The sequence below is a fragment of the Natator depressus genome, chromosome 13 (genome assembly GCF_965152275.1).
Source record: "Natator depressus isolate rNatDep1 chromosome 13, rNatDep2.hap1, whole genome shotgun sequence".
Classification (NCBI taxonomy): Eukaryota; Metazoa; Chordata; order Testudines; family Cheloniidae; genus Natator; species Natator depressus.
In genome coordinates this window covers 744,022-768,174 of record NC_134246.1, presented here as the reverse complement: position 1 = coordinate 768,174, position 24,153 = coordinate 744,022, and the positions used below count along the sequence as shown (strand labels likewise).

At 44.4% G+C, this 24,153-nt stretch overlaps 1 protein-coding gene across 2 annotated transcripts; it reads right to left on the bottom strand.

Moving 5' to 3' along the window:
- Positions 1–382: 382 nt before the first annotated feature.
- Positions 383–23,269, bottom strand: NCOA5 (nuclear receptor coactivator 5). 2 transcript variants are annotated; one of them, XM_074970423.1, is made up of 10 exons: positions 23,120–23,269; positions 17,581–17,767; positions 16,915–17,022; positions 12,631–12,697; positions 8,667–9,017; positions 8,301–8,413; positions 7,882–8,008; positions 5,774–5,973; positions 3,951–4,274; positions 383–3,301 (listed from the first exon to the last, which is right to left on the bottom strand). In XM_074970423.1, exons 2-10 carry the CDS (start codon positions 17,741–17,743, stop codon positions 2,637–2,639), a joined length of 2,118 nt encoding a protein of 705 aa, XP_074826524.1. In that variant the 5' UTR covers positions 17,744–17,767; positions 23,120–23,269; the 3' UTR covers positions 383–2,636. The 2 variants fall into 2 exon arrangements, with proteins under 2 accessions (XP_074826524.1, XP_074826525.1); XM_074970424.1 differs by lacking the exons at positions 16,915–17,022; positions 17,581–17,767 and having other exon boundaries at positions 23,120–23,244.
- Positions 23,270–24,153: the final 884 nt, after the last annotated feature.

Below are 24,153 nucleotides of genomic sequence, written 5' to 3'. Positions count from 1 at the left end.
CTGCAATGAATGCCATCTATCGCCCAACAGGGGCGCCTTCCCTTCAACATGGTCAAATCCAGATAAGGCATCTAAAAGAATGAGGCATAAGGGGCTGCAGGAGGTGAAGCCTGCATACAATGCATCCAGCCTAACATTTTTAGAGCACTAACCTGCGTGCACTTACCCTCCATGGAGAAGGTGGAAAACCTTGGTTTTGTCAGTCTGAGGAGGGGGCCAATGAGAGGGCTCACTCATATTTAATTCTGGTCAGCCCAAAACCAGTAGTAAACATAAACCGAGAAAGACCAGGGTTTTAATGCAACTGGGACTAGCAGCTTATGATTCAAAAAGGGCTTTAATATTTGTACAATGAACAGCACCTGCAATGACATGAGTTCAGGATCAAGGGGAACACACTGCAGCGTGTTTAGTGCTCCACGCACAGCACTGAAAGCGAGAAAACCTTTGGAGCCCTCTTTCTGTGGGCTCAGACAAGTTGTCTGTCGGTGCAGATAACGCATCTTCCAATGCCCTATGTTTAGTTCCCCAGCAGGGCACTGGGAGCCTCCAAACTCCCGTGACACCCATTCACTCTCTGCTGAGAAGTGGGAACAGACCAATGGTTTCTACAGAGTGGCAATGTGAATTCAGGAGTTCATAGGATGTGTGAGGATAAATGCTTGAAAAACACTTGAAAGTCCTAAGCAGGAGAATCTGAGACAAGCACATACCCTCCCCCACCTCATGCAATAGGATTACAGTCAGGTGCAAGAGCGAGCTTTCACACTTTCTCCTTGGCATCCAGCACTGGCCAGTGTCTGCAGGCTTGTGGATGCAGGGGAAAAAGCCCAGAATAGCTACAGCTGAACAGCTCTCTGTGTGGACATTGTTATCCCATGCTGACAGTGGATCAAGCTAAATTACAGAAAGGTACTCCATCCACCTGAGAATAAGTGAGGAATAGCTACTGGTTTTCATTCTACACTCTAGCTATTTCTCACTAGCTTCCCTGGGAATTCCCTGGGTAGACAAGCCATAAGGCAGGTGACCTGAGGAAACCGAGGACTGGCACCTCCTGGGGAAGGGTCTGTTTCAATTTACTGCTCAAGCCGGTTAGTGTCAAACACGCACCACCACCATTTTTCCTGCCAATTTTATTAAAAAGTCACGTCCTCTTGTTAACAGCACAGAAAGAAAAACGCTCCAGAACACAAACCATTCAAGACAGAGAGAGCTGCTGCTCCAGGAACTTTGTTTTCTAAACAGTTTCTTCCTGCCCTCCCCAGGAAGCCCCAGAGGCTTTAAAGAGGCGCTGTGCATTCCCTTTTGCACTAGATATGATCCAGTCAGAGAAGCCACATGCCCTAACATGCAACACTGGTTAAAAACCTGCTCAGGACTCTCCGTCTGAGTTTCCACAAAAGCATCCAGTGCTGCTACTAAAATGTTTGGAAACTTATAAAAATGTAGGAGTCCTCTCAGCACTGCCTCCCCGACCTGCGACAGAACCCAACCTAACCAGCCATCAAATGGAGTCTGCAAAGCTCCAGCGGAGTGTCGAGACCCTGCCCCCCACCAGGTAGCCTGCTGTACCCAATTCTGGGAGGGGGAGCTGCCCGCAGACTGGGGTTTCTGTGGCTGGGCTGTTGATAAAGTTACAGTAGTCCACTGCCCCAAAACAAAAAGAAAACTTGTGTCACATATAATAAACTTCTTGTAAATTTGGCTGCTGAGTCCAGGAGAATTGACAAAGCCTTTTAATTCCCTGGCCTGGCCTGAGTAGGAAGTTCTGGGGTTTGGGTTTGCCATTGTACCTAGAACAAAAGCTGGAAAGCTCCTCACTCCTTGGTATGGCCAGCAGATCCTTGCTGGCCTCACTAAGCCAGGAAGTCTTAGTCCCTGCTGTGGGAGTTCGACACTGCACTCACTGCCCAGCTTTACCTGGGGGTCAAGTCTTGCTCGTGCGCCATGAGTTTAGCTGCTACAGCACCACCAGGGAGCTTTCCCCATATCTGGCTTATATGGTTTGTTTTTTTAAAACCACACACAAATACTGCTCACCCAAACCTCAGAAGAAGGTCTAACCACTAGCCCCCCAACCCAGAACCATCCTAGAGTTCACACCCCTGCAAAGAGAGGCTTGTAAGAGGGAAGGGAATCAGTCTCAGACAAACCCAGTTCAAGAAGCCACTTTGTTCTGATAAGCTCCTTGTGAAATTCTCTCCGATCACTTGACTACAGAATGCAAGCATGGTGTAACATGCTGTGCAAACATTACTGCAATGGCAACCACCAAGAGTGGGAAAGGCAGCTGGGCTGCAATAGCAGCAACTTCCATCGAGGCCAAAATTCAACTACCCACAGAAGCTTCTGAACTCCTTTGTCACTGACAGAGCAGAGCTCTCGTCTCCAAAGACAGCTAACCCAAATCAAGGGGAAGAGGGGCACTAGCCACACACTCAACAGCAATCCTACTGGAGTGAGTGCTCTAGCCACTGTGGAGGCAGAAGCGGCCTAGGGACTGCGAAGAACCCAGAGAGGGAGAGGACATGCATCTTCAAGGGCATTTGCCCTGGGTCTAGGACAAAAGACTCTTAAACAGCTACGAGTATGGTAATGGTGAAGGGAAGGGAAATGGGCTCTGCAGCTGGATGTTAATAGTGTCGCTGGTAGGAGCCCATGGGTTGCGGGGCTGAGGGTCCTGCTCGCCCCTGGGCCACTGTCTGGCTCACCAGGTGGGAGAGCGCAGGGCCACTCTGGATTAGGGTGTCCAAGGCTTTCTGCACACTGGGGTTGTCAAAGTTGATACCTGAAGAGGATACGGGCCTCTGAACAGCTATGTTGCTAGGGGTAGGCAGACGATTTTGGTGCTGACCATAGTGTACCTGGGTTGGCTGAGACGCTCCAGGTCTTGGGCCTGTGTTCCTTGTGGAGCCTGGGAGGACAGGAAGCTGCGTTCCAGGGACCTGTGATCTCTGCTGAGACTGGTTTAAGCTTGCAGCACTGAGCTGCACTGCCCGAGCTTGATTGCTGGCTACATTAGCATAGTTTTGGTTCTGAGTGCCACCTGAACCAGCTGTGGAAGCTGCAGAGCTGCTGTTTGCTACAGCAGCTGCTGCCGCTGCAGCCGCAGCCCCACTGTTGAAGAGGCTGAGGATTTTTGCCTGCAGCTCCTGTTGGGGATTAGTGGAGGACACTGTAGCAGAGGTGGCAGAGGCCAGGGGCTGAGTGCTCTGATGAGTTTGAGAGCTTGGAAGGCTGGCCTGGCTAGTCATAGACGATCCCGAAGGCGCCCCAAGAGACTGTCTCGACAATGGAGCTGGAAAGAGAAAAGAAGAGGGTGAATTCTCTGAAGGCCATCTGAACAGACATCGTAGAGGTGTCCTGATGGGTATAGTTACCAACCCACGCAAGTCAACTACTGCCCTATCCTCTAAACAGGTGGGACTGAACTGCTCTGGGTGAGTGGGAGGGAAGCAGAACACAGGCCATGTCACTTACAGAACCGTCTCCATTCACATGACAAGCTGGTGTATCCCTGCAATCTCTCAGAGAGAATCTAACACCCCAGGGAGCTCCCTGAATGATTAGAACAGCCCCAATACTCTAAGGCTATGTCTATGTCGAGAGCATCTACTGCGAAGGGAGAGCTGGCATGTTAGACTGGCAACGCACTCCTCATGGGGGCGCAGCTGTACCTTCAAAGCTGCGCTTTCTGCCACTGTCGTGAAGCCACCTCCCACAAGCAAAACAAGCTAAACAGCGCAGTTTTGCCAGTGTAACTGTGCCCACATTAGAGGGTTCTGCTGGCAGAGCTCAGTCCTTCAGGAATCATACCTTCGCCCCCCGCCCAACCAACAGTTGAACCAGCAAAAAGTCTGGTAGTGTAGACATGGCCTAACAAACATCTCTGCCTCAAAGGCCTGTTAAGGTACACGGCATTGGAGTGAATGTGACAGACAACTTACCCTGCAGAGAGTCAGTACTTCCTCTAAGCAGTCGTTCCTTCCGGTCTCTCAGGTAATTAATGACTTTATCGGTCTCTTCAGCAGTCAGATAGCGGTTGTCTGCCAGCAGGTTCAAGAGACTCTGGATCCCTGGCGGATGGCTCCCCCTGACACCTTCTTCTATGGGTGGTGGGCGTTCGCGTTCCTGCAGAATTGCTTCATCTGCCATCTTGGCAGCCTGCCTGGCTATTTCTTCACGCTCCTTCTCCCGGGTCTCGGTCTTGTAGCGTTCATAATTCCTTGCCACCAGTACCATGGCATCAGCTTGGGGCATGTTGCGATGTTCTGCACAAAGAGAGGCTTTAACTATTTGGACCCCACTGATTTTAGGTGCAAATATTAGGTGCTCCTTCTGCTGACCTGGATCAGCAGCAAATTAGAGTGAACAGGCAGGAGCAACTCTTAGTATCCAAGCTTGGGTGTGGAACATTTTCCAGCACTACTAGCTACACCAGTGGTTCTCAACCAGGGGTACACCGAGGTCTTCCAAGGGGTACGTCAACTCATCTAGATAGTTGCCTAGTTTTACAATAGGCTACATAAAAAGGACTGGTGAAGTCAGTACAAACTAAAATTTCATACAGTGACTTGTTTGTACTGCTCTATATACGATAAACTGAAATGTAAGTACAATATTCATATTCCAATTGATTTATTTCATAATTATATGGTAAAAGTGAGAAAATCAGCCATTTTTCAGCAATAGCGTGCTGTAACACTTGTATTTAAGTCTGATTTTGTAAGCAAGTAGTTTTTCAGTGAGGTGAAACCTGGAGGTATGCAAGACAAATCATACTCCTGAAAGGGGTACAGTAGTCTGGAAAGGTTGAGAACCACTGTGCTAGAGGACTTTGCCTCCAAATGGATTGGGAAGCCACTAGCAAGTAACACCCTAGTTGAGAAGCCCAGCCCCCCTTCTCTGCAGCTGCTGAGCACTGCATGGGGGGAAACTTTCATATTAGCCTGACTAGCTGGAGTTTGATACATAAGAAGATCTTCCTCAAAACTCCCCTATAGATAGGAAGAAAGCAGCTCTCTTCCTTACATTGCATATAAATACACCAATGCCAAGGGATTGTCTCTGCTGCTTCACCCCTACTCCCCTGAATAGCCCCAGTACCTGCCTCTCTTCTGCTGCTACTCAGAGCTTTCCCAAACAGCAGCAGAATACCACTGACCTGATTCTTCTCACCTTCCTTGCTGCCACAGGTTCTAACAAAAATAGTGGGAAAAGCCACAATTGTGGATCTCACTCTGCTGATTCCAGGCAAAGCTCTGAGCAGCAGCAGTACTGCAGCAATAAGCAGAAAAAAAAAATCTTTTGAGCTGCTTGATAAGACCATAAAACAAAACAGAGTACAAGCGTGACTGTTTCCTTTGGGGGCACCTTTAAGGAGGTTGTGGCCATTCATTCGGTCTCACAAGATGAAAGGTGAATGGACCAGGGCAGAGATCTAAAAATTGGCAAACTCTCTGAATAATACTTGCAGAGAAGGACTTCAGCATCTAAAGAAAAGCTGCCCAGAGCTTCCCACCAGAAATACTGGGATTTGCAGACAGAGCACTGAGCCATACTGCTCTGTTCCCTCACAGTGGGAAATCTGGGTTCACTCTAACATTGTTTCATACAGGCATTGGGTCATTCATAGCTATTTATGTCACAGCAAGGAAGTGTTTTGTCTTGAGTGGTTTTCTGCTTGAGGGAAGAATCTCTGAGGCAGCATTGGAAGTGCTTCCAGCACTTCAGAGTGATCTGAACCAGCAGACCATTGTGGCCTCTGTACCTTGTGGTGTGCCAAACATGATGTTAACAGTGCAGGAGCGGTGAACTTGGTGCTGCTGTGTGATGACAATGGCAAAAGGAGACCCTCCTCTGCCTACGTCCTCCAGGGCCTGAGTCAGTGACATTTCTGTGTTGAGGAAGATCAGATCCACCACCATGCCCAGATCCCGCACCTTCCGCCCCACTGACTCGGCATATTCCCTACACAAAGCAAAGGCAGTGCACGTTATAATACGCCAGCAATGTACAGAAACCCTCGTGTGTTCACTTTCATCACCTCCAGGCTCATTTTTTGCATCAGTTTAACTCTGTTCAAAACTGAATTTAAGTTAAACCGATGATGCAACTTCTGTATGTGCACAAGGCCTAGAGAGCAGATGGCCCAGCAGCCTCCAGAAGAGCAGATATCGGGTCCACCTACATTCAGTGTCTTTGGACAACAGGCACTGGAAGCCTGTTGACATCTGCATGCACCAAAAACCATATTAAGCGCAACCAACAATCGGGAGTATGGGTCGATTACTGATCAGAGAGGAATTGGAATCTGCCTGACTGGAGGGCTGGTTTTGTAGACCTCCCTGAGTTGTGTAGTCATGCTTTTAGCTCAAAAGAAGTGACACGGTTAGCATGAACCATTGATCAACAAGCTATAGAAAAGAACACAAATGCTTCAGAACCCAAGATTTACAATCCAGTCTCAGCCCTTCAGATTCATACATTTTAAGGCCAGGAGGAACCATCAGAACATCTTAGTCTGACATCCTGTACATCACACTAGAGAATTTCACTCAGTTCCCCCCGTTCTGAGCCAAATAACTTGTATACTACTAAAGCATCTTCCAGAAAGGCATCCAGTCTTGAAAACATCAAGCGATGGAGAATCCACCACTTCCTTTGGGAGTTTTGTTCCCACGGTTAATCAATTTGCGCCTTATTTCCAATTTGAATTAGTCTGGCTTCATCTTCCAGCCACTGTCTTTTGTTCTGCCTTTCTCTGCTAGATTAAAGAGCCCTTTAGTACTCAGTAATCAAGTTACCTCTCAAACTTTTTTGATAAGCTAAACAGATCCAGCTCTTTAAGCCTTTCATTGTAAGACATTTTCTCCAGCCCTCAAATCATTTCTGTCACTCTCTTTTGCTCCCTTTCCAATTTTTCAACATCCTTCTGACGATATGGACACCAGAGCTGGACACAGTAACCAGCATCAGTCCCACCAATGCCGTACACAGAGGTGCCGCACACAGAGGTACCATACCCTCCCTGTTCACTACTCCCGTTTATACAACCAAAGGTTGGCACTAGCTCTGACACACACCAGGAGCTCATGCTGGGTTGTTTGTCCATTAGCACACCTAGACCCTTGTCAGAGTCAGGAGGCAATCCCCATTCTGTAGGTATGGCCTGTATTCTTTGTTCCTGTGTGTATCCCTTACATTTGGCTGTATTAAAATACATTTTGTTTGAGTGCTCCCAGCTTACCAAGTGATGCAGACTGCTCTGCATGACTGTCCTATCATTACTACTTACCATTCTGCCAATCTTTTCATAATCTGCAGAAATTTTATATTTACTTCCCAGATCATTAATGAAAATGTCAACTAGCATTAGGCCTACTACAGCTGCCTTCAGAACCCCACTAGAAACAGCCCCATTTGATTATGATTACCCACTGACAAATACTTTTTGGGATCTGTCAGCCAGTTTTAAATCCATTTAATGTGTGCCCTTATTACTACTGCATGGTGCTAATTTTTAATCATTAATAAATAATTCAATTAATAATGACGAGAAGAGTAAGCACAGGCCATTTCAGGTAGCCCTGTATCAATGAAGTACCAGGCTGTTACAGGAAGTGTGTGGGGGAAACCCAGAGTAATATATTTTCAAGGCCAAAATACTTAGTTTTCCCTCTCCCAACAAAGAGAGAATATCTGCTATCAAGAGAATTAAAGAAACTGATTGCAACACTCTTAAATGCTCAAAAGCTACTCTCCCGCATAGCAGCTACAAGGGAAACTGCCCTGAAAATCCAGAATAATTTTAATTCCAAGCAAATAGTGTCCCTCTATTCAGAGGATCACAACTGGTCACAGCAACTAGCTTCTTACTTTGTCTGTTTATTGACCACTATCACAGAACAGTCCACAGGCCTCTCTGAATCAAAGCGCCTCTTGATTTCCTCAAAGTACTGCCGGTATAGCTCCTCCCTGCGTCGCTCCTCACGTTTCAGACGCTCTGAAAGAAAGCCAGCCATGGAAATGGAGGAAGTGAATAATTCCACTCTAGCTGCTCAGTTATTAGCTACACACCACCAGCCTGCCCAACCCCCACAGCAATACACAGTTTCAAGAGATGGATCTGCTGCACCACTCATTTCAGGGCTAGATGCAACCTTCCAACATCTTCAGGTGGTAGAATATAAAAACCTGTCTATAACAATGCTATTCTTGTTAAAAAAAATCGTAGGGCGGGGGGAGGGGGGGGGAGCGAGGAGAGAAGGGAGTTTAGGGAGAGGAAGAAAACTGACCTTCTGCACTCAAGGGGGCTCTGTCAAAGTGTTCTCTGTAACGGTCATATGGGTCATCCTTCCTCCGGTAATAGTCTTCCAGGCGAAGGTAACGGTCATAAGCATCATCTCTTCTGCAAAGCAAACGATTCAGAGCCTGTTGCATGTTCAGAAGTGAAAATTCCAGGCACCAACATCATCCCCAACTTTTCCCAATGTAATGCATGCGAACACTCTTCCAGGTTAATCATTAAAATACGTACCTGGCTATCCTTCAGACGGCCAAACTATCACAATCTGTGTGAGGACCAACAGGCCCCAATTTAGTACCATCATCACAAGAGAGGCAGCAAATCACTAGAGCTCCAATCCAGTAGTATAAGATACCTGTACACAGGGTCCCGTGGCTCCCTCACATCCCGATATCGATCATACACAGGATCCCGAGGGTCACGCAGGTCTCGAATATCCCGAGGGTCTCGTAAGTCTCTAGGGTCCCTGATGTCCCGGGGCTCTCGCAGATCTCTAGGGTCCCTGATGTCCCGGGGCTCTCGCAGATCTCTAGGGTCCCTGTGGTCTCTAGCATCTCTGGGATCACGTACGTCTCTACCTCGAATATCTCGAGCATCTCTGGAATCTCGGCCATTTCTACCATCCCTTGGCTCTCTTCGTGGGCTCCCTCGAATAGGGGAGCGATCACGTCTCGCATCTCGGCCATCCCCATACGCATATGGCTCTCTGAGGAAAGTACGAGGGAAATGCCATTAGACAAAAAACACGAGCACTGTCAGCCCTAGACCTCTTACCTGGGGTGGCCACAAAAACCCTTTTGCTCAGCAGCTGAATCCTCCCCTCCTATTCCCCATCAAAACAAGAGCAGCAAGACATGTCCAAAGAGTTGTGTCAAGGCATTGTGAAAAGGTTTCTTATTCAAATACCTTGCACAGCCCAGCAAGCTCCAGAAAACACCCTATCTGGACCACCACTAGAAGTGCAGGATGTTTGTGCAAGACAAGGGCAGGCAGCTAAGAAACCATCATTCAAAGATGTCACGCCTCACAGCCAGTGAGGAATTTTCAAGCAAAACATTTGTTTTTCAGACAACTGGTACACAGAACCCCAGGTGCCACGTCCTCCCATCCACTAGGATACTGTAGTTAAATGTCAAAGGGACCATTCAATTCACTGAATCGAAAAAGAAGAGCAGAATCCCTGAAAAAATTCCATCAATATTGTCACGTTTATGAAAATGTGTGTTGTGATCATGAAGACCATATGGCTGGATTCTGTACAGTGAAGAGATGTTCCCTGAAGGAAATCAGTGTGACTGCACGATGCCCTCTGTTAGGACAGTACTAACCAAGCCAGGTCTGTATCACCAGCAGGATCAGGATTCCCAATGGTACCTGAATGTCTCCTCTCACTCAGGCTTTTAATTGTAGTACAGCAGCATGCCATCTTCAGTCAGAAGTACACAGAAAGAGAGGTGAAAGATTGCATGCTTCTCTTTTCCAAAACAGAATTTGTTTTCCAAATAATGCTCTGCTTTCCAGATCTAGCATAGCCTTCAATTCACTCTAAGCCATAAACATATAGTATGCCTTAGGAATGGAAGTGCTGAGCTTCAAGCAGAGCAGTATGTACTCTCACATAGCTAACATCTGCAGGACACTTACAATTGTGAGAAGAGAAACACTTGGTTAAAAATCTCAATAAAATACTTCCTTTCAACACTTCCAATTGCTAAATTCCCCTTGGCTAACTAGCCTAGTTCCTGAAGCAAGTACGGAACATGCTATTCATTACTATCATGCTTTCACAGCAAGACGAAGGCAAGTCCCTCCTGTAAGTTCTACATTGCTGGCAGTTTCATTTCGGAATCAGTTGGAGAGTATCAGGATTAGCCAGCTAGAGGTTCAGGCTTCAATACCAAGTTGATGGATACCTACCAAACCCAGCTGATCATTACTTTGCTATGCCCCTCTTCTCTGACCAGTGAGAAAGTTATGTGGATTCCATGTGATAACTGATAGTTGGACACCCACCATACATAGTATTCCCTGTGGTCTTTATTTATAAACCAGATACAGTGTGTATCCTGTAACATGAACTATCGTTTTACCCATAGGTAATATATAGAGTGTTTTCCAGTGATCAGAATGTATCTGCACCAGGGATGCAGTCTCCCTGGGATATATGAGAAGATGCACCATATTTGAACATGATCTATAGTGTAACCATCCTCAGTATCAGGGAAACAGTTTCCCCTCCCGCTTTATACAGACAGGATACAAAGCATATCCTCACCTACGATGTGTAGTGTAATCACACACTAGATTAGGGATACACACAGTATTCCCCACTCATTCTGCAGTATAACTAGAGGAAATACATCCTGTATTCTCATCTGTAATCTGCAGTGAAACCAGAGTAGATACCACTGCATCCACCTGGAATTTACAGTACAGTCAGACACAGGGATACAGAATATCCCATATCCTGCTGTAAGCCATAGGCTAGAATACAATACAACCCCCCAAGACTGCAATGTAATTGCATTGTATATGGTATTAATTCCCACTCTGTTTACCTAAACAGATATACAGGCCACATCCATCCATTATCTGGAGTGAGACATCATGAACAAGGATGCACAACAGCTGTTTGCCCTCGGTGATGCAAACAATCACACATAGCATCAGCTGCTGCTTGCTCAGACACTCCTGTTCACCTGATGTCCAAGGCATTGGCCTCTGCAAACCTGCTTGCACTCTTGTGGCATCAGCCTCCGCTCGCGCTCCTGCGGTGCTGCCTGATGCCCATAGCATCAGCCCCCGCAAATCTGCTTGCGCTACTGTGCCGTCGTCCGAAACCCAATGCCCAGCGGCATCGGCCTGTGTTCGCGTATGCTCCTGCCCCATCGCTTGAACCCCAATGCTCAGCGGCATTGGTCTGTGTTCGCGTATGCTCCGGCGCCATCGCTTGAACCCCAATGCCCAGCGGCATCGGCCTGTGCTCGCACACGCTGCTGTGGCATCACCAGTACCCTGATGCCCAGTGATTCCGGCCTCTGCTCTCACATGCTCCTGTAGCATTGCCCAGAGGCAGCAGCCTGTACTTGCATGCTCCTGCAGTGTTGCAGCGGGCTCTATAAATCCACTTGTGCTCTGCAGTATAAATGCAGCAAATTTACAGTATCTGTCTGCATTCTGTATCCCCAGACATTCAGGATTTACACGGGAAACCCCATACACTTCTTACTCCTTCTGTGAGGTCCAGGAAGAAATGTATTCACCCAAGATCTCTAGTGTAACTGAAGATAGTCACATAAACAGGGACACACAGTATCTGCTGGGACACCCCTGTAACTGGACACAGCCATAAACAGTAGCCGGCTGTGGCCCACTGTATCTGTATGTACAGGAACATGGAATATCTACTGACACAGACATGATACAATTTGCAGTGTAGCTGTGAAACATGGATGCTTGAGACTGGTTACATGTAGTGTTTATATAGTTCTCAGTAGTAACATGGACATTTCTCTCTATATGTACACAGCTCTGTAGTATATTCAGAGAAGAAGCATACTGTGTCAGAATGTAACTGCAATGTTCACCCACGCTCCATAGTAAAACATGGACATTATTCAGGAGTCTCCTCCTGCAATGTAGTTAATTCATGTGTCTCTTAATCTGCTGTGTGACTGCACAAGAAGAGCGACACACAGGGACTGTACACATTGGGTCTATTTATTAGGGGAGGGATGCATGGGAAAAGTAGGCAGATGCCCAGTATCCCCAATGTAACTGTACAGAGAAGGATGACGATATGATACAAGTGCACATGCAGAAAGGGTAGTGCATCCAGGGAAGTTCTCTCCCTGTAGTGTGCGTTGTCTGCATAATCATTTTCCAGGCTCATGTCAGCACTGGAAGCCTTCGACATCAGAAGATGTAAAGTGCTGGTATTCTCTGTTGCACAGCATGGCGAATGCTATATACCCATTGTATTCTCTATAGACGCCTTGTTTCCCTGACACTTAAGAGTCAGGAACAAACAGCAGTCCTTCCCCAACAAATTTCACACAACCTATGCTGCAAAATGCAGCATCCAGTTGTAGTCACAGCAGCAAACACAAGGTTTCCCTCGTGCCTCCTGAGCTGTTAGAACCAGTGAGGCCCTTCACACATGGAAGGGACGGTCACATTCTGACTGTTCACTCGAGTGTCTCCATTCTGCTGGGGAGGTGGTGGTGAGGGAAGAAAACTAGACATTTAGCAGAGGAAGGAGGGCTCATACCCTAAAGCCTGACCTTCCTAGTATAACTCACTGCTTCCAGGTACTTTACCTTCGTGATGGGCTGGACCTTGATGAAGCCTTATTCATATTTCTTCTTTCCGCTGCTTTATTAATATCTGAAAAGAATAATCAACCCATCTGTTCAATGCTATGGAACAAAAAAAAGATCGTCAGCACATTTTAAATTAAAGCAATAAAAGTTCAAAGACAGCCATATGGTGCAAGGAAATCCATTCAGCCAAGAGGCATTGTCACTTTAATTATTTTTATTAAAATTAAGATAGTACAATGCAATGGGTTGGTCATGGATTACTGTGATTTCCAGCTAAAAGAAGTGGACAGTTTGTATGAAATTCTATCCCTTTATCATGTTTAGACCCATGTCCAGACTCCTTGTCCCATAAGAGACCACCACCTCTTTCTCCTGTAGTCTGTGGACCAACAGCATGCAGCTCCATGGATTCCAGGAGAAAAAGTAAAGAGTCAGACAATCCTTCGTGAATGGAAAGCTGTTGGCTAGTACACTTCATCTCAAAATTCAAAGCCAGTCCTGTTCGATGGAGGATGCTGCCATCCTTCTGGAAAAGAACCCAAGGGCTCTCAAAAACAAGTTCAACTGACTTCCAGGGGACTGTTGTGACATCAAATTGCACAATCTCCACCACTCAGGCAGAAGGATCCAAAGGACTTGAAGTAAAAACTACCCCATGAAGTGAACTTCATGCAGTCATAACACCATCAGGTCGATGTGATGCAAATATATGCAACAGATCAGACATTTGAAAATTGTTAACGTCTGAGTAACTGCACAGAAAATGTTCCTTGAAGTGTTCAGAGTGGAACACACAAGAGAACTAGGGAGCCACAAGGCTGTAACCAATTCAAGAACACAAGTTCAGCCACAATGGATGATTAATATTAGCCTGGAGAGAAATTATGAAAACATCCATGGTAGTAGAGAGATGATGAGGTTATTATCTGAATGTGGGCAAGAACAAAACCACTCCAGAGTAATGGCTGGTTTAGGACGTTTTGTTCTCAGTTATGAGAACCTTTAAAAAAAGAAAATCACCTAAATGCTACATGTATCACTTGTTTGAGGATTTAACAGTGTAACTAACTGTAATGATTAGGGATTTAAATAATGCATAGCTTTCAATTTTCCTGCAATTGAAAACAAAAAAACAAAAACAAAAAACAAGGCATGTAGAGTTCTATAAGCAGAAACTTGGTGGCTTTACTAATCTACCTTAATTTCCCAAGCTTTTAATGCTGAATTTTAGTTAAAATTAAAACAAAGATGCTAGTTTCAATCTTCATTCTTACTTTAAACAAGAAGGGATGTGTTCTCTCTTTTGGCAGTGAATGAAAAGGTAAATACCATTTGTGCATTAAGTAGTGGTACCCCAAGAAACAAGTGGCATAAAAATTCACAGGATATTATTTGAGACAGATACACTAGGTTCAGAAATGGATGGGTGTTTTGTCTATTTAATGTAGCAACTTTCTACCATATTTACCTTTAGATATGCTGGACATTTATTCTCTGAACAGATCTATTTATCAAGGAGACAATTAAAGGAGTTTCAGTGTATTTGTGAAAGTATTTTAGTGCAATGCAAAAATGGGGTTAAACTGTTTGGTTTTATGTGTTCATGACATTCAGCTTTAGCACACAGAAAATGTACATCTAATGTAGTTCTGTTTTCACTGCATTTTGACTTTTCACTGCAGAATATTCTTTTACCAGATGTAACCCTTTAAGTGCAACACTATCTGCTTCCTTGGTTTAAGATTTTAGAAGTCTTCGAACTGGACATACATTTAAAGGATTCGTCTCTTCTGAAAAATGGACAGTTTTCAAGAACACTTTATTTAGTGCCATCAGCATTTACAGATTAAATATTTGACATTTACAAAACATCTTTTAAAAAAAATCTCTTGTTTTGGAAGATTTTCACAGATTTTAAGGCCAGAAGGAACCGTTGTGATCATCTTGTCTGACCGTACGCACAGCACAGGCCATAGGATGTTCTTATCTTAATTTCTGCTTTCAAATACAATAGCTGTGGTTGCATAGCATGTTTTTCTAAAATGTATCTTGTTTTAAAAATTTCCAGTGATGAAGGGTCCACCACACCCTTTGTTAAATTGTGTCAATGGTTAATTACTCTCGCTGTTACAAATTTGCACCTTATTTCTAGTCTGAATTTGTCTAGTTTCATCTTCCAGCCAATGATCTTGTTATATCTTTGTCTGCTAGACTGAAGAGCCCTCTATCAAATTTCTGTTCCCCATGTAGGTGTATTTACAAACTGTGGTGATCACCCCTTGACCTTCTCTTTAAGCTAAGTAGAAGGAGTTCTTTGGGCCTTACCAAAAGGCATGTTTTCCAAGCCTTTCATCATCTCCTGGCTCTTCTCTAAACCATCTCCATCATCTGAACTGTGGACACCAGAACTGTACAAAGTATTCCAGTACTGGTCAGACCAGTGCTGAATATAAAGATAATATTAACCTCCAACTCCTATGCAACATTTCCCTAAACACTGCATTAGCCCTTTTAGCCACAGCATCACACTGGGAGCTCATGTTCATCTGATTATCCATGACCCCCAAGACTTTTACAGAGTCATTGCTTCCCAGGATAGAGACCCCCATCCTGTAAGTACAGCCTTAATTCCTTGTTCCTCGATGACCTTACATTTGGCTGTATTGAAACACATTGTTTGCTTGTGCCCAGTTTACCAAGCAATCCGGATCACTCCATATCAGTGACCCATCCTCAATTAGATCACTCCCCAAATTTTCACAGAGGACACAAACTATCAATAAGGATTTTATATTTTATTCCAGATCACTGATATAAATATTAAATAGCATAGGGCCTAGAACTGATACCTGTGGGACACCACTATAAAACACATCCACTCAACAATCATGCCCCATTTACAATTATGTTTTGAGGCCTATTGGTTTGAGGCCTACCCAGTTTTGAATTCATTTCATGTGTACCATATTCATTTTATATTGTTCTAGTTTCTTACTAAAATTGCTGTGCGGAACCAAGTCAAACATCTTTCAGAAGTCTATTACATAAACACTACTGCATTTATCAACCAAACTTGTAATCTCATAAAAAAAATCAAACTAGTTTGACAACCTTCCATAAACTCATACTGATTGGCATTAATTGGATTGCCTTCCTTTAATTTGGTATATTCAAATGTTGTATCAACTGTTCTATTATTTTGCCTGGATCAATGTCAGCTGACAAGTTTATAATTAGTCTGGTCATCCCAATTACCCTTTTTAAATATTGGCACAGCATTATCTTCCTTCCAGTCTTCTGGAACCTCACTAGCTCTCCAAGACATCAAAAAATCAACATTAATGGTCCAAAGAGCTCCTCAGCCATGCAAGTTATCCATATCCCCTGATTCAAAAGCGTCTAACCTTAAGGAGGATGTTAAACAGCAGCTACTAGCTACAATGGAAAGTATTTCTTTATTATCATATATATATATATGATATGATTATATCTGGCTTTTCCCCCCAAATACAGAACAGAAATATTTACTGAACATTGAACTGACTTTTTTGCATAACTGACAATTCTACCATTTCCATTTAGAAATGGGCCAATACCACTGTCAGGGTTCCTTTCACTCCTAATATACTTCAACTTCTCCTTACTGTCCTTAACTCTGCTGGCCAGAGAGTCTTCTTGTATTCTCTTGCTTCCTTCACCAATTTTAATTCACATTTTTCTGTTTAAAATTCTCTCTCCAGTTGACTTGATTATATTGTTTTCTGCTTTGTGAAACTAGCCTTTGTAACGTACCAAAATACTTGTCATGATCACTTTCACCTAAGCAACCACAGTAACTTTTAGTTAAGTGATCAATTCCCTTTATCTATCAAGATGAGGTCTAACATACAATAACAAAGGATTTAAAAAATGAAATTCAGTAAAGGCCAGTGAACACTCTGGATTTTTGGTTTAGCACCAACTACTTGTTATAAAGTGCTTTACATATGCTTATAGTGCTATTTAAATACTAAAAACTAATATATAAAAATAAATTTGGAGAAAGATCAAGATATCAAAAGGGAGCAGAGTAGTTGTACCACACACAAGACTAGAACAAAGAACTAAAAAAAAAAAAAAAGGAAAAGAAAAAGAAAAAACAGTGCCTAATACAGATTTAGACTAATATTCAAGGCAGGTTTCACACAATGGTCTTTCCATAGATCTTTAAAAGAAAAAGCCTCCTTTCTACCCAAATGCATGCTGGCGTCAGTACGAGTAGCATGGAGCAGTTTTCCTTACCTAATCTATACCCTTTAAAAAGGCGACCCTTCTCACCGTCCAGAGCGGCCTGGACGTCTTCTAGACGTTCATACTGCACGAACCCATAGCCATGGAACATGCTGAGGGCTGGAAAAATTAATAGCAGGGCAAGACCAGTTACAACTAAGGGACAGTACTACCACATGCAGGCCATTATATAAACCCCACAGGGCTGAACAAGCAAAGGGACTTTACCCAAGAACATCTATCCAAGCTTAACAGGCACACTCAAATAAGTTAACCAGGACCAAAATGAAGGAGAATTTACAAAAATTGGAAAATAATATTGCTAAGGCAATTATGAAATGCTATATAACAGCCCAACTTCTTCGACAAGACAGTGACCAAAAGGCACTAAAGTGACCAAGATCCAATTAAGAGAATACAAGAGCCCTAGAAAGGATAGACTTGTTTGGTATAGTACCATACTTCAAACCCAAAAGAATAAAAGAGAAACTGCCATAGCTCTAACATGCCTTAGGCTTCAGTTGTACTAAAGGAAGTTAGTTTTCAGGGAAAATGCAGATAAAGAAAAATGTCACTAAAGGTCACTTTTTTCACTGTCATCCTTCTTATTATCAGGTGTGGCATGAAAATTAAGTTTCTGACTATGATTTCCCAGCCATAACAAAATAAAATACTAACCCCTGATTTTGCCATATTTTGAAAATATCTCTTCCATTTCTTCACGGGTCATGTGGTCTGTGGGCAAATTGCCGACAAAAAGTCTTCTCTCTAAATCCTGTGGATTGGTGCTGTTAGTGAAGTCGCTCTGTTTGATGCTATTGCTCATGCGTCCTCGAGCCATTTTGTTTTCGTTCCAAATGCAACTCTTCGCAAAAAAGAAAAATGGCCATGCATATCATTTCACATCCATGACAATTACAATTACATTGGAACAAGGTTAAAGTTAACATGTTTGCATACTTGGTCTGCCTTAAGCAATCTGTATTCAAGAGAAATCCTTACACAGATGATTTGGAAGTTTGGCAGAAAACTCTCTCTTACATTGTGTTGGGTTTGATCTTTCTGTTCTGCTCAAAGGAAATTACCGGCCTAAACTCTTAATTTTAAATCCATGATCAATCATTCTAAGGATATGTTTTCATTAGTTCAATTCCAAACTAAGGAATAATTAAAGAAAACAGTAATTTTATATAGGAACATCCTAATCAGTAAATCTAATTAGCAAGTAACCACCTTAGGCTTCTCTACAGGGCCCACAGCTGCAGGATTGAAGCATTCAGTACATTGGTAAAAAATACTAATTAAATAGATAAACAGGAAATAGACATCTTGACCATAGCAATGTAAAATGAGACAAATAGAACAGCAATGGCACGAATGAAAAAAGATTTTCAAAAATCTACAGTGAATTAATTAAAAAAAAAGTAAGTGAATTACTTAACCGAAATATATAAAGTAGAATGATCTAATAAGTGAAAATCTGATCTTCCATCCATACCAACACTGAGGTTCATTTCCTATGTCCCAATCTGCTTCCCCAGCAAAAAGTCATCTCCTTCTGAAGCCGGGTCTACACTAGGGAATTTTTACAAAAACTCCCCACTTATGCATCTCCACCAGTAATATCAACAGTAGAATTTTATAAACATTCTTTACTGTAGACAAATCTAGAGATACCAGCAACATCTCCTGGGGGCTGTGATACATTGGCCTAATTTTGGTTTTTGGGTTTAGTGTGTGGGTCAGAGTGGATTAATTTAAATTACCAAGTGGAGAGCTCAATTTTAATCAACTGTTCCGTTCGTACAGGAGTTATTTTCTAAAGAAAAGTGCACTTGCATTGGTTGGTATAATCATTAAAACATGTTGATTTACAACTAAAAGAACCTTTACACTGAATTTTGTATACCTTCTTGCTACCTAGGTAGGTATACTATAACAACAGACATTTAAGCAATTATGAAGCTTAATATTTTCAGAATCTTAATTGTTCATTTTTAGTATGTTAGAAAATGGTGATATATTGTTTATTTACTAGATAATTAACTTTTTGCACATAATTTGTGTCCGGGTGCATTAGAATAACTGGAATTTAATTAAAAGCACAAAACAGCATATAAAATTTATGTTATTAAACAAAGCAAGCCCTTAATACAGTATAACCTATTGTGCCGTATTTATAAGCCTTGACCTCAAAAGTTAAGTTTCCCCCGATTCTCTCTTTATATAAAAAAGCAGCTTTAACTCCACGTTTTTGATAGCTTGGTTTTTGATAGATTTATTTCATAAATAAAAAATACATATGCTGAATCTAAATGTTTTAAGAGGTTATAATAAGTTTAGGCCTTAACACATTGTATTAATTCCAGATTTCATTTTAAACAAGTTTAATTTTTAAAAGGAAAAATTATAATTTAAACAAACTCAAAAATCCAATTTAAATTAAAAAAATAGGATTTTTTTTTATTTTCAAATAAAATTGTGGAATTTTATCCAGCCTGGTGGGGGTGCTGGGTGGTGTTGGAGGCCTGTGATATACAGAAGGTCAGACTACATGATCTGGTGGTCCCTTCTGGCATTAAACTCTTGGACTCTAAGAGATACTGAAACCATCACAGCTAACATATAGGCAGGGTTTAAAGCTTTAGGATATTTAAAAAAAAAAAAAAAAAAAAAAATCAATAAAACCCTAAAGTTCATCCCCAGGAATGATGAGCGAGGTTTTTGCTGGGGTGAGAGGGGTTTTTTTTGTTTTTTGTTTTGTTTGGGGGGGAGAATTAAGAAATTACTTGGGAAAACAATTTTGAACACACCAATAAAATCCTTTTATACTTAGGTTATGAGTCACAGTTTGACTACTCCCACAACCACAAATCCTAATTATAATCAGTGTAGTTTTCTTTTAAGACTAGCCTCTGGATAAGCAAATTAAGTAAGACTCCTTAAAAGATAAAATGGGTTTGCACTGGTTTTTCTAGTCCCACATAATTATGCAAGAAAAAAAAAATTGGCACTCTCTGTCACAAAACCACTCCAGGATTTGTAATATCAGGGGACCTTCTCTGAAGGTCATTCACACCTATGTTCATAATAAGTTTGAAAGGCTGGTAACAATATTTGTTTCACTTACACATTGAAAAGAGAACTGCAAAGGGAAAAATGTGCTTGCGCCAATTTTTGCTTCTTTAGAATGTATAAAGAACACCTGAAAGGATTGTTTATTTACCTTCAATATCAGAAATGCCACATCTTATGCACCCTGTCTTTACAGGAAGACTAGCTGAGTGTTGACACTCATCAGTTGAAGAGGTAGATGGTGTGAATATTTAATGAGTTTTTCTTGTAACTGTTTCCAGGAGTTTTAAACAAACAGGTGTAAAACAAGAGTTTTAAATAGTCAAAGTAAAAATCCTTTCCCCCTCGTCAACTGTCCAAGTTTCAGTCCCTTGAGATGTCATAACCCTACTAATCTCCAGGTGTCCATAGTCCCATAGCAAAAACAGGTTGGAAAAGATCTTGATTTTGAATATAAAAATCACTTAGAAAATGTTTAGGATGAAAAAGCCTATTCTTTCAACATCATAAAGAAGCAAAAAAAGGACACACTTTTCCTTTTTCAGGTAACCTTTGAAATCTGCACACCTCATGTGTTAAACTCTACTTTAAAAAGTAGCTAGTAGAGGGTTTGAATGTGAGATTTACTGTTCCCAGCCCGTCTTCTCTTCTTAGTTGAAGACATGAGTAAGGTCATTTTCTTAATATTGAGACCATCAGAGTCATGTCCCAGCTGCAGGGATACTGCTTCAGGAAAATGAATGATTTCCCCATTCAGCTTCCTTCTAAGAATCCAACTAAGGGAGGCTAAGGAAGGAGAGTCTCAGTAGGTAGGGGGAACACGCACAGGTCACTTGAAAAGAAAGCTTAAAAAAAAAAAAAAACTCAGAGTGGCAGTGCACTGAACCCAATCCTCTACTAGAGAGTGGAAACTTGTCTATGATATACTGGCAGAAAGTAAATAGCAGGAATCTGATTCTACCCTAGGAAAAGCAGCTCTTCCTCCAGACACGTGGCTTTGGGTCAGACAAGTCAAAGGAGAAAAGGAGCAGGTTGGAAGAAAGCTGAATGGGAGAACTTCACTCTCCTAGAGCACTGTACTCAGCTGTTTCTGTTCTACTGGTGGGATGAGTAAACACATCATACCCTTCCTTCCTCATTCCCCCCCAACTTTTTTTTGTTTGCCCCTGCCTTTAGCCAGAAAGCAGTAAATGTTAGAAATGGCAAATCTCTCTAATCCGATTACAAAATTAAGGGTTTAGCATTTCACAAGCACTTTCACACTTTTTGGCCTAGTGAGAGGAGAAAGTTGGATACTGATACCATACTCTATATCACTGAAATAACGTATGCAAGTTTGTAAAAGCACAGCTACAAAAAATTACTAGACACCAACTGGCTGCAGGACCATAGCTAGAGGTAGCCACAAAAGTTAACAGTGATGGTGGCCTCAGGGCAGCCTAATGCCAGGCAAGAAGTCCAGCTCATCCTTCATCTTTTTAACTGTCACGAATGTGGGAAAAGAATGCTGTATTTGCTAACAAAGTGCCACCCCCCCCCCCCCGACCTTGCTAGAGGCTCCATGTTTCCTATGAGGCCTTAAGCTAGTAGGTAGCTTAAATTTGAAGTTCCATTCAATTAATCCCTGGGAGGGATCTCCTATCCAAAGCCTCCTGGCTGTTGCAGGGATTGGGGAGAAGGTCTCTGTTAGGCTATGTCTACACTAGCACTTTTGTCAGTAAAACTTATGCCCCTCAGGAACGTGAAAACAACACACTCCTGCCCCATGAAAGTTGCACTGACAGAAGTGCCAGCGTGAACAGCACTATGCTGGCGGGAGACGCTCTCCCATCTGCATAGAGAGGCTACGCAGGAGACCTTAAGGCAGCAGAGCTGCAACAGCTGTGCCACTGTAAGGTCTCTAGTGTAGACACAGCCACAGTCTATCCCTTCCTACGCTCTTTTCTGGTGCCCTCCTCACCTGTGAGCAATGCCAGTGTCTTTGGCTGTGCTCCTGCTCATGGCTTTTCCAAGCAGCACAGTGTAAGACACAAATTTGACATTTTCACTGCTGTCACAGGATTCGCAATATCTGCATTGAAACTGACCAAAAGCTTATTAAATTCATGCTGCTTTGCAAAGCTCTGAGGAGCAGAGGTCATGGAGCTGCCTTTTGCATGCAAAGGCCACAACTGCGTTAAACTAACGCAATTGTACTAAAGCGACTGAAAAACACAGGAAGACTTCATTATACTAATCACATTCAGTCTGCTCAGGGAAGTTTTTCCCCCTCCCAAGGCAAAAGAGCTAGAAAGCTTTTTAAAAGTCAAAACAAATGCCACAGCAATTAATTGGGAAGTTTTTATTTGCTAGAAAAAGTTTCCCTCTTTGCTACTAAACCTGTCCCTGTCCACGAGGGGATTCAGGAGCAAATACATTTGAACACAAGGCTCAGAGTAGTGATCCTGAAACGTTACCCCCATGTTTAGCCAAGTGCAAAGCCCGTGATGAACCCGCGTGGATAAAACGCTTGAGCACCACGGAATAGTTTCACATCAGCGGGGGGGCGATGGAGAGAGACTCAGCAGTGCAGGAAGCAGTGCGGTGAGTGAAGAAAAATTAACACATTTCCCCGAAAGTTTATTTTTAAAGACAGACTTTTATTCAAATATCCACATGCGCGTGCGAAGAGTCTCACGCGCCGCCGTCTCGCAGGGCGGCGCTCGGCGGGTAAGCACGGGGTCCGGCGCCGTCGTCTCCCGGACAGCAGGCCGGGTCCTCGCCGCCGCCCTGCCGCTCCGAGCCCGCCCCGCTGCGGCCGCCGGCGCCTCCCCCGCGCGTGCGCAGCGCGGCCGGCGGGAGCCCCGCGGGGGCGGCCGGGCTCCTCCGGTCGCTCGCGGACCCCGCGGCCCGGCCCGAGCCGCTCCGACAAGGCGCCTCCGGCCGCCCGGCCCAGCCCCGGCTTCGGCCACGCGCGAGCGGCGGCCGGAGACGGGGGCCGCGCCGCGGGGGGAGCCCGGCGAGCCGCCCCGCGCCCGCTGTGAGGCGGAAGCCCAAGGGGGCGGCCGGGCCTTCGCCAGGCCCCGGGGCGACGCCGCCAGGCCCGGCGCGAGCGGAGGCCCCAGGCCCGGGCCCGGCCCCTCTCCCCGCCCCCGGCACTTACCGTCGCTCCGGAGCCCGCTCTCCGCCTCAGGCCGCCGCCCAGCTCCGCCGCGAGGACAAAGGCGCCAACCGACCCGCCCAACCGCCACCGTACCGCACGGCGAGGCGCTGCGCTGCCGTGCCGGAAGGGGGGGGGGGGGTCGCTGCGACAGCCCCGCGATTTACGGCAGGCCCCAGAGACGGTCACGTGCCGCGTCCGCCATGACAGGAGAGGCAGCGTCGTGGGGGCAGCGACGAAATGGCGACTCGCTCAAGATCCCAGCGTGCAACGCGGCAACCCCCATGCTGCCGGGCGAGCCCCGGTGCATGCTGGGGGCACTTGGAGTCACCGCAACGTGCTCTCGGCCCCGCGCCCCCTCCCCGCCAGCCCCCTCCCAGGCTCAACCATCTCATGGTCGCTGTCTCCCAGGTTCCCATCCCCTTTAGCTTCCCCTACTAATTCTTCCCAGTTTATGAGCAGCAGGTCAAGAAGAGCAAACTGGATACAATTAGAATCATAGACTATCAGGGTTGGAAGGGACCTCAGGAGGTTCTAGTCCAACCCCCTGCTCAAAGCAGGACCGATCCCCAATTAAATCATCCCAGCCAGGGCTTTGTCAAGCCTGACCTTAAAAGCTTCTAAGGAAGGAGATTCCACCACCTCCCTAGGTAACGCATTCCAGTGTTTCACCACCCTCCTAGTGAAACAGTTTTTCCTAATATCCAACCTAAACCTCCCCCACTGCAACTTGAGACCATTACTCCTTGTCCTGTCATCTGCTACCACTGAGAACAGTCTAGATCCATCCTCTTTGGAACCCCCTTTCAGGTAGTTGAAAGCAGCTATCAAATCCCCCCTCATTCTTCTCTTCTGCAGACTAAACAATCCCAGTTCCCTCAGCCTCTCCTCATAAGTCATGTGTTCCAGTCCCCTCATCATTTTTGTTGGACTCTTTCCAATTTTTTCACATCCTTCTTGTAGTGTGGGGCCCAAAACTGGACACAGTACTCCAGATGAGGCCTCACCAATGTCGAATAGAGGGGAACGATCACGTC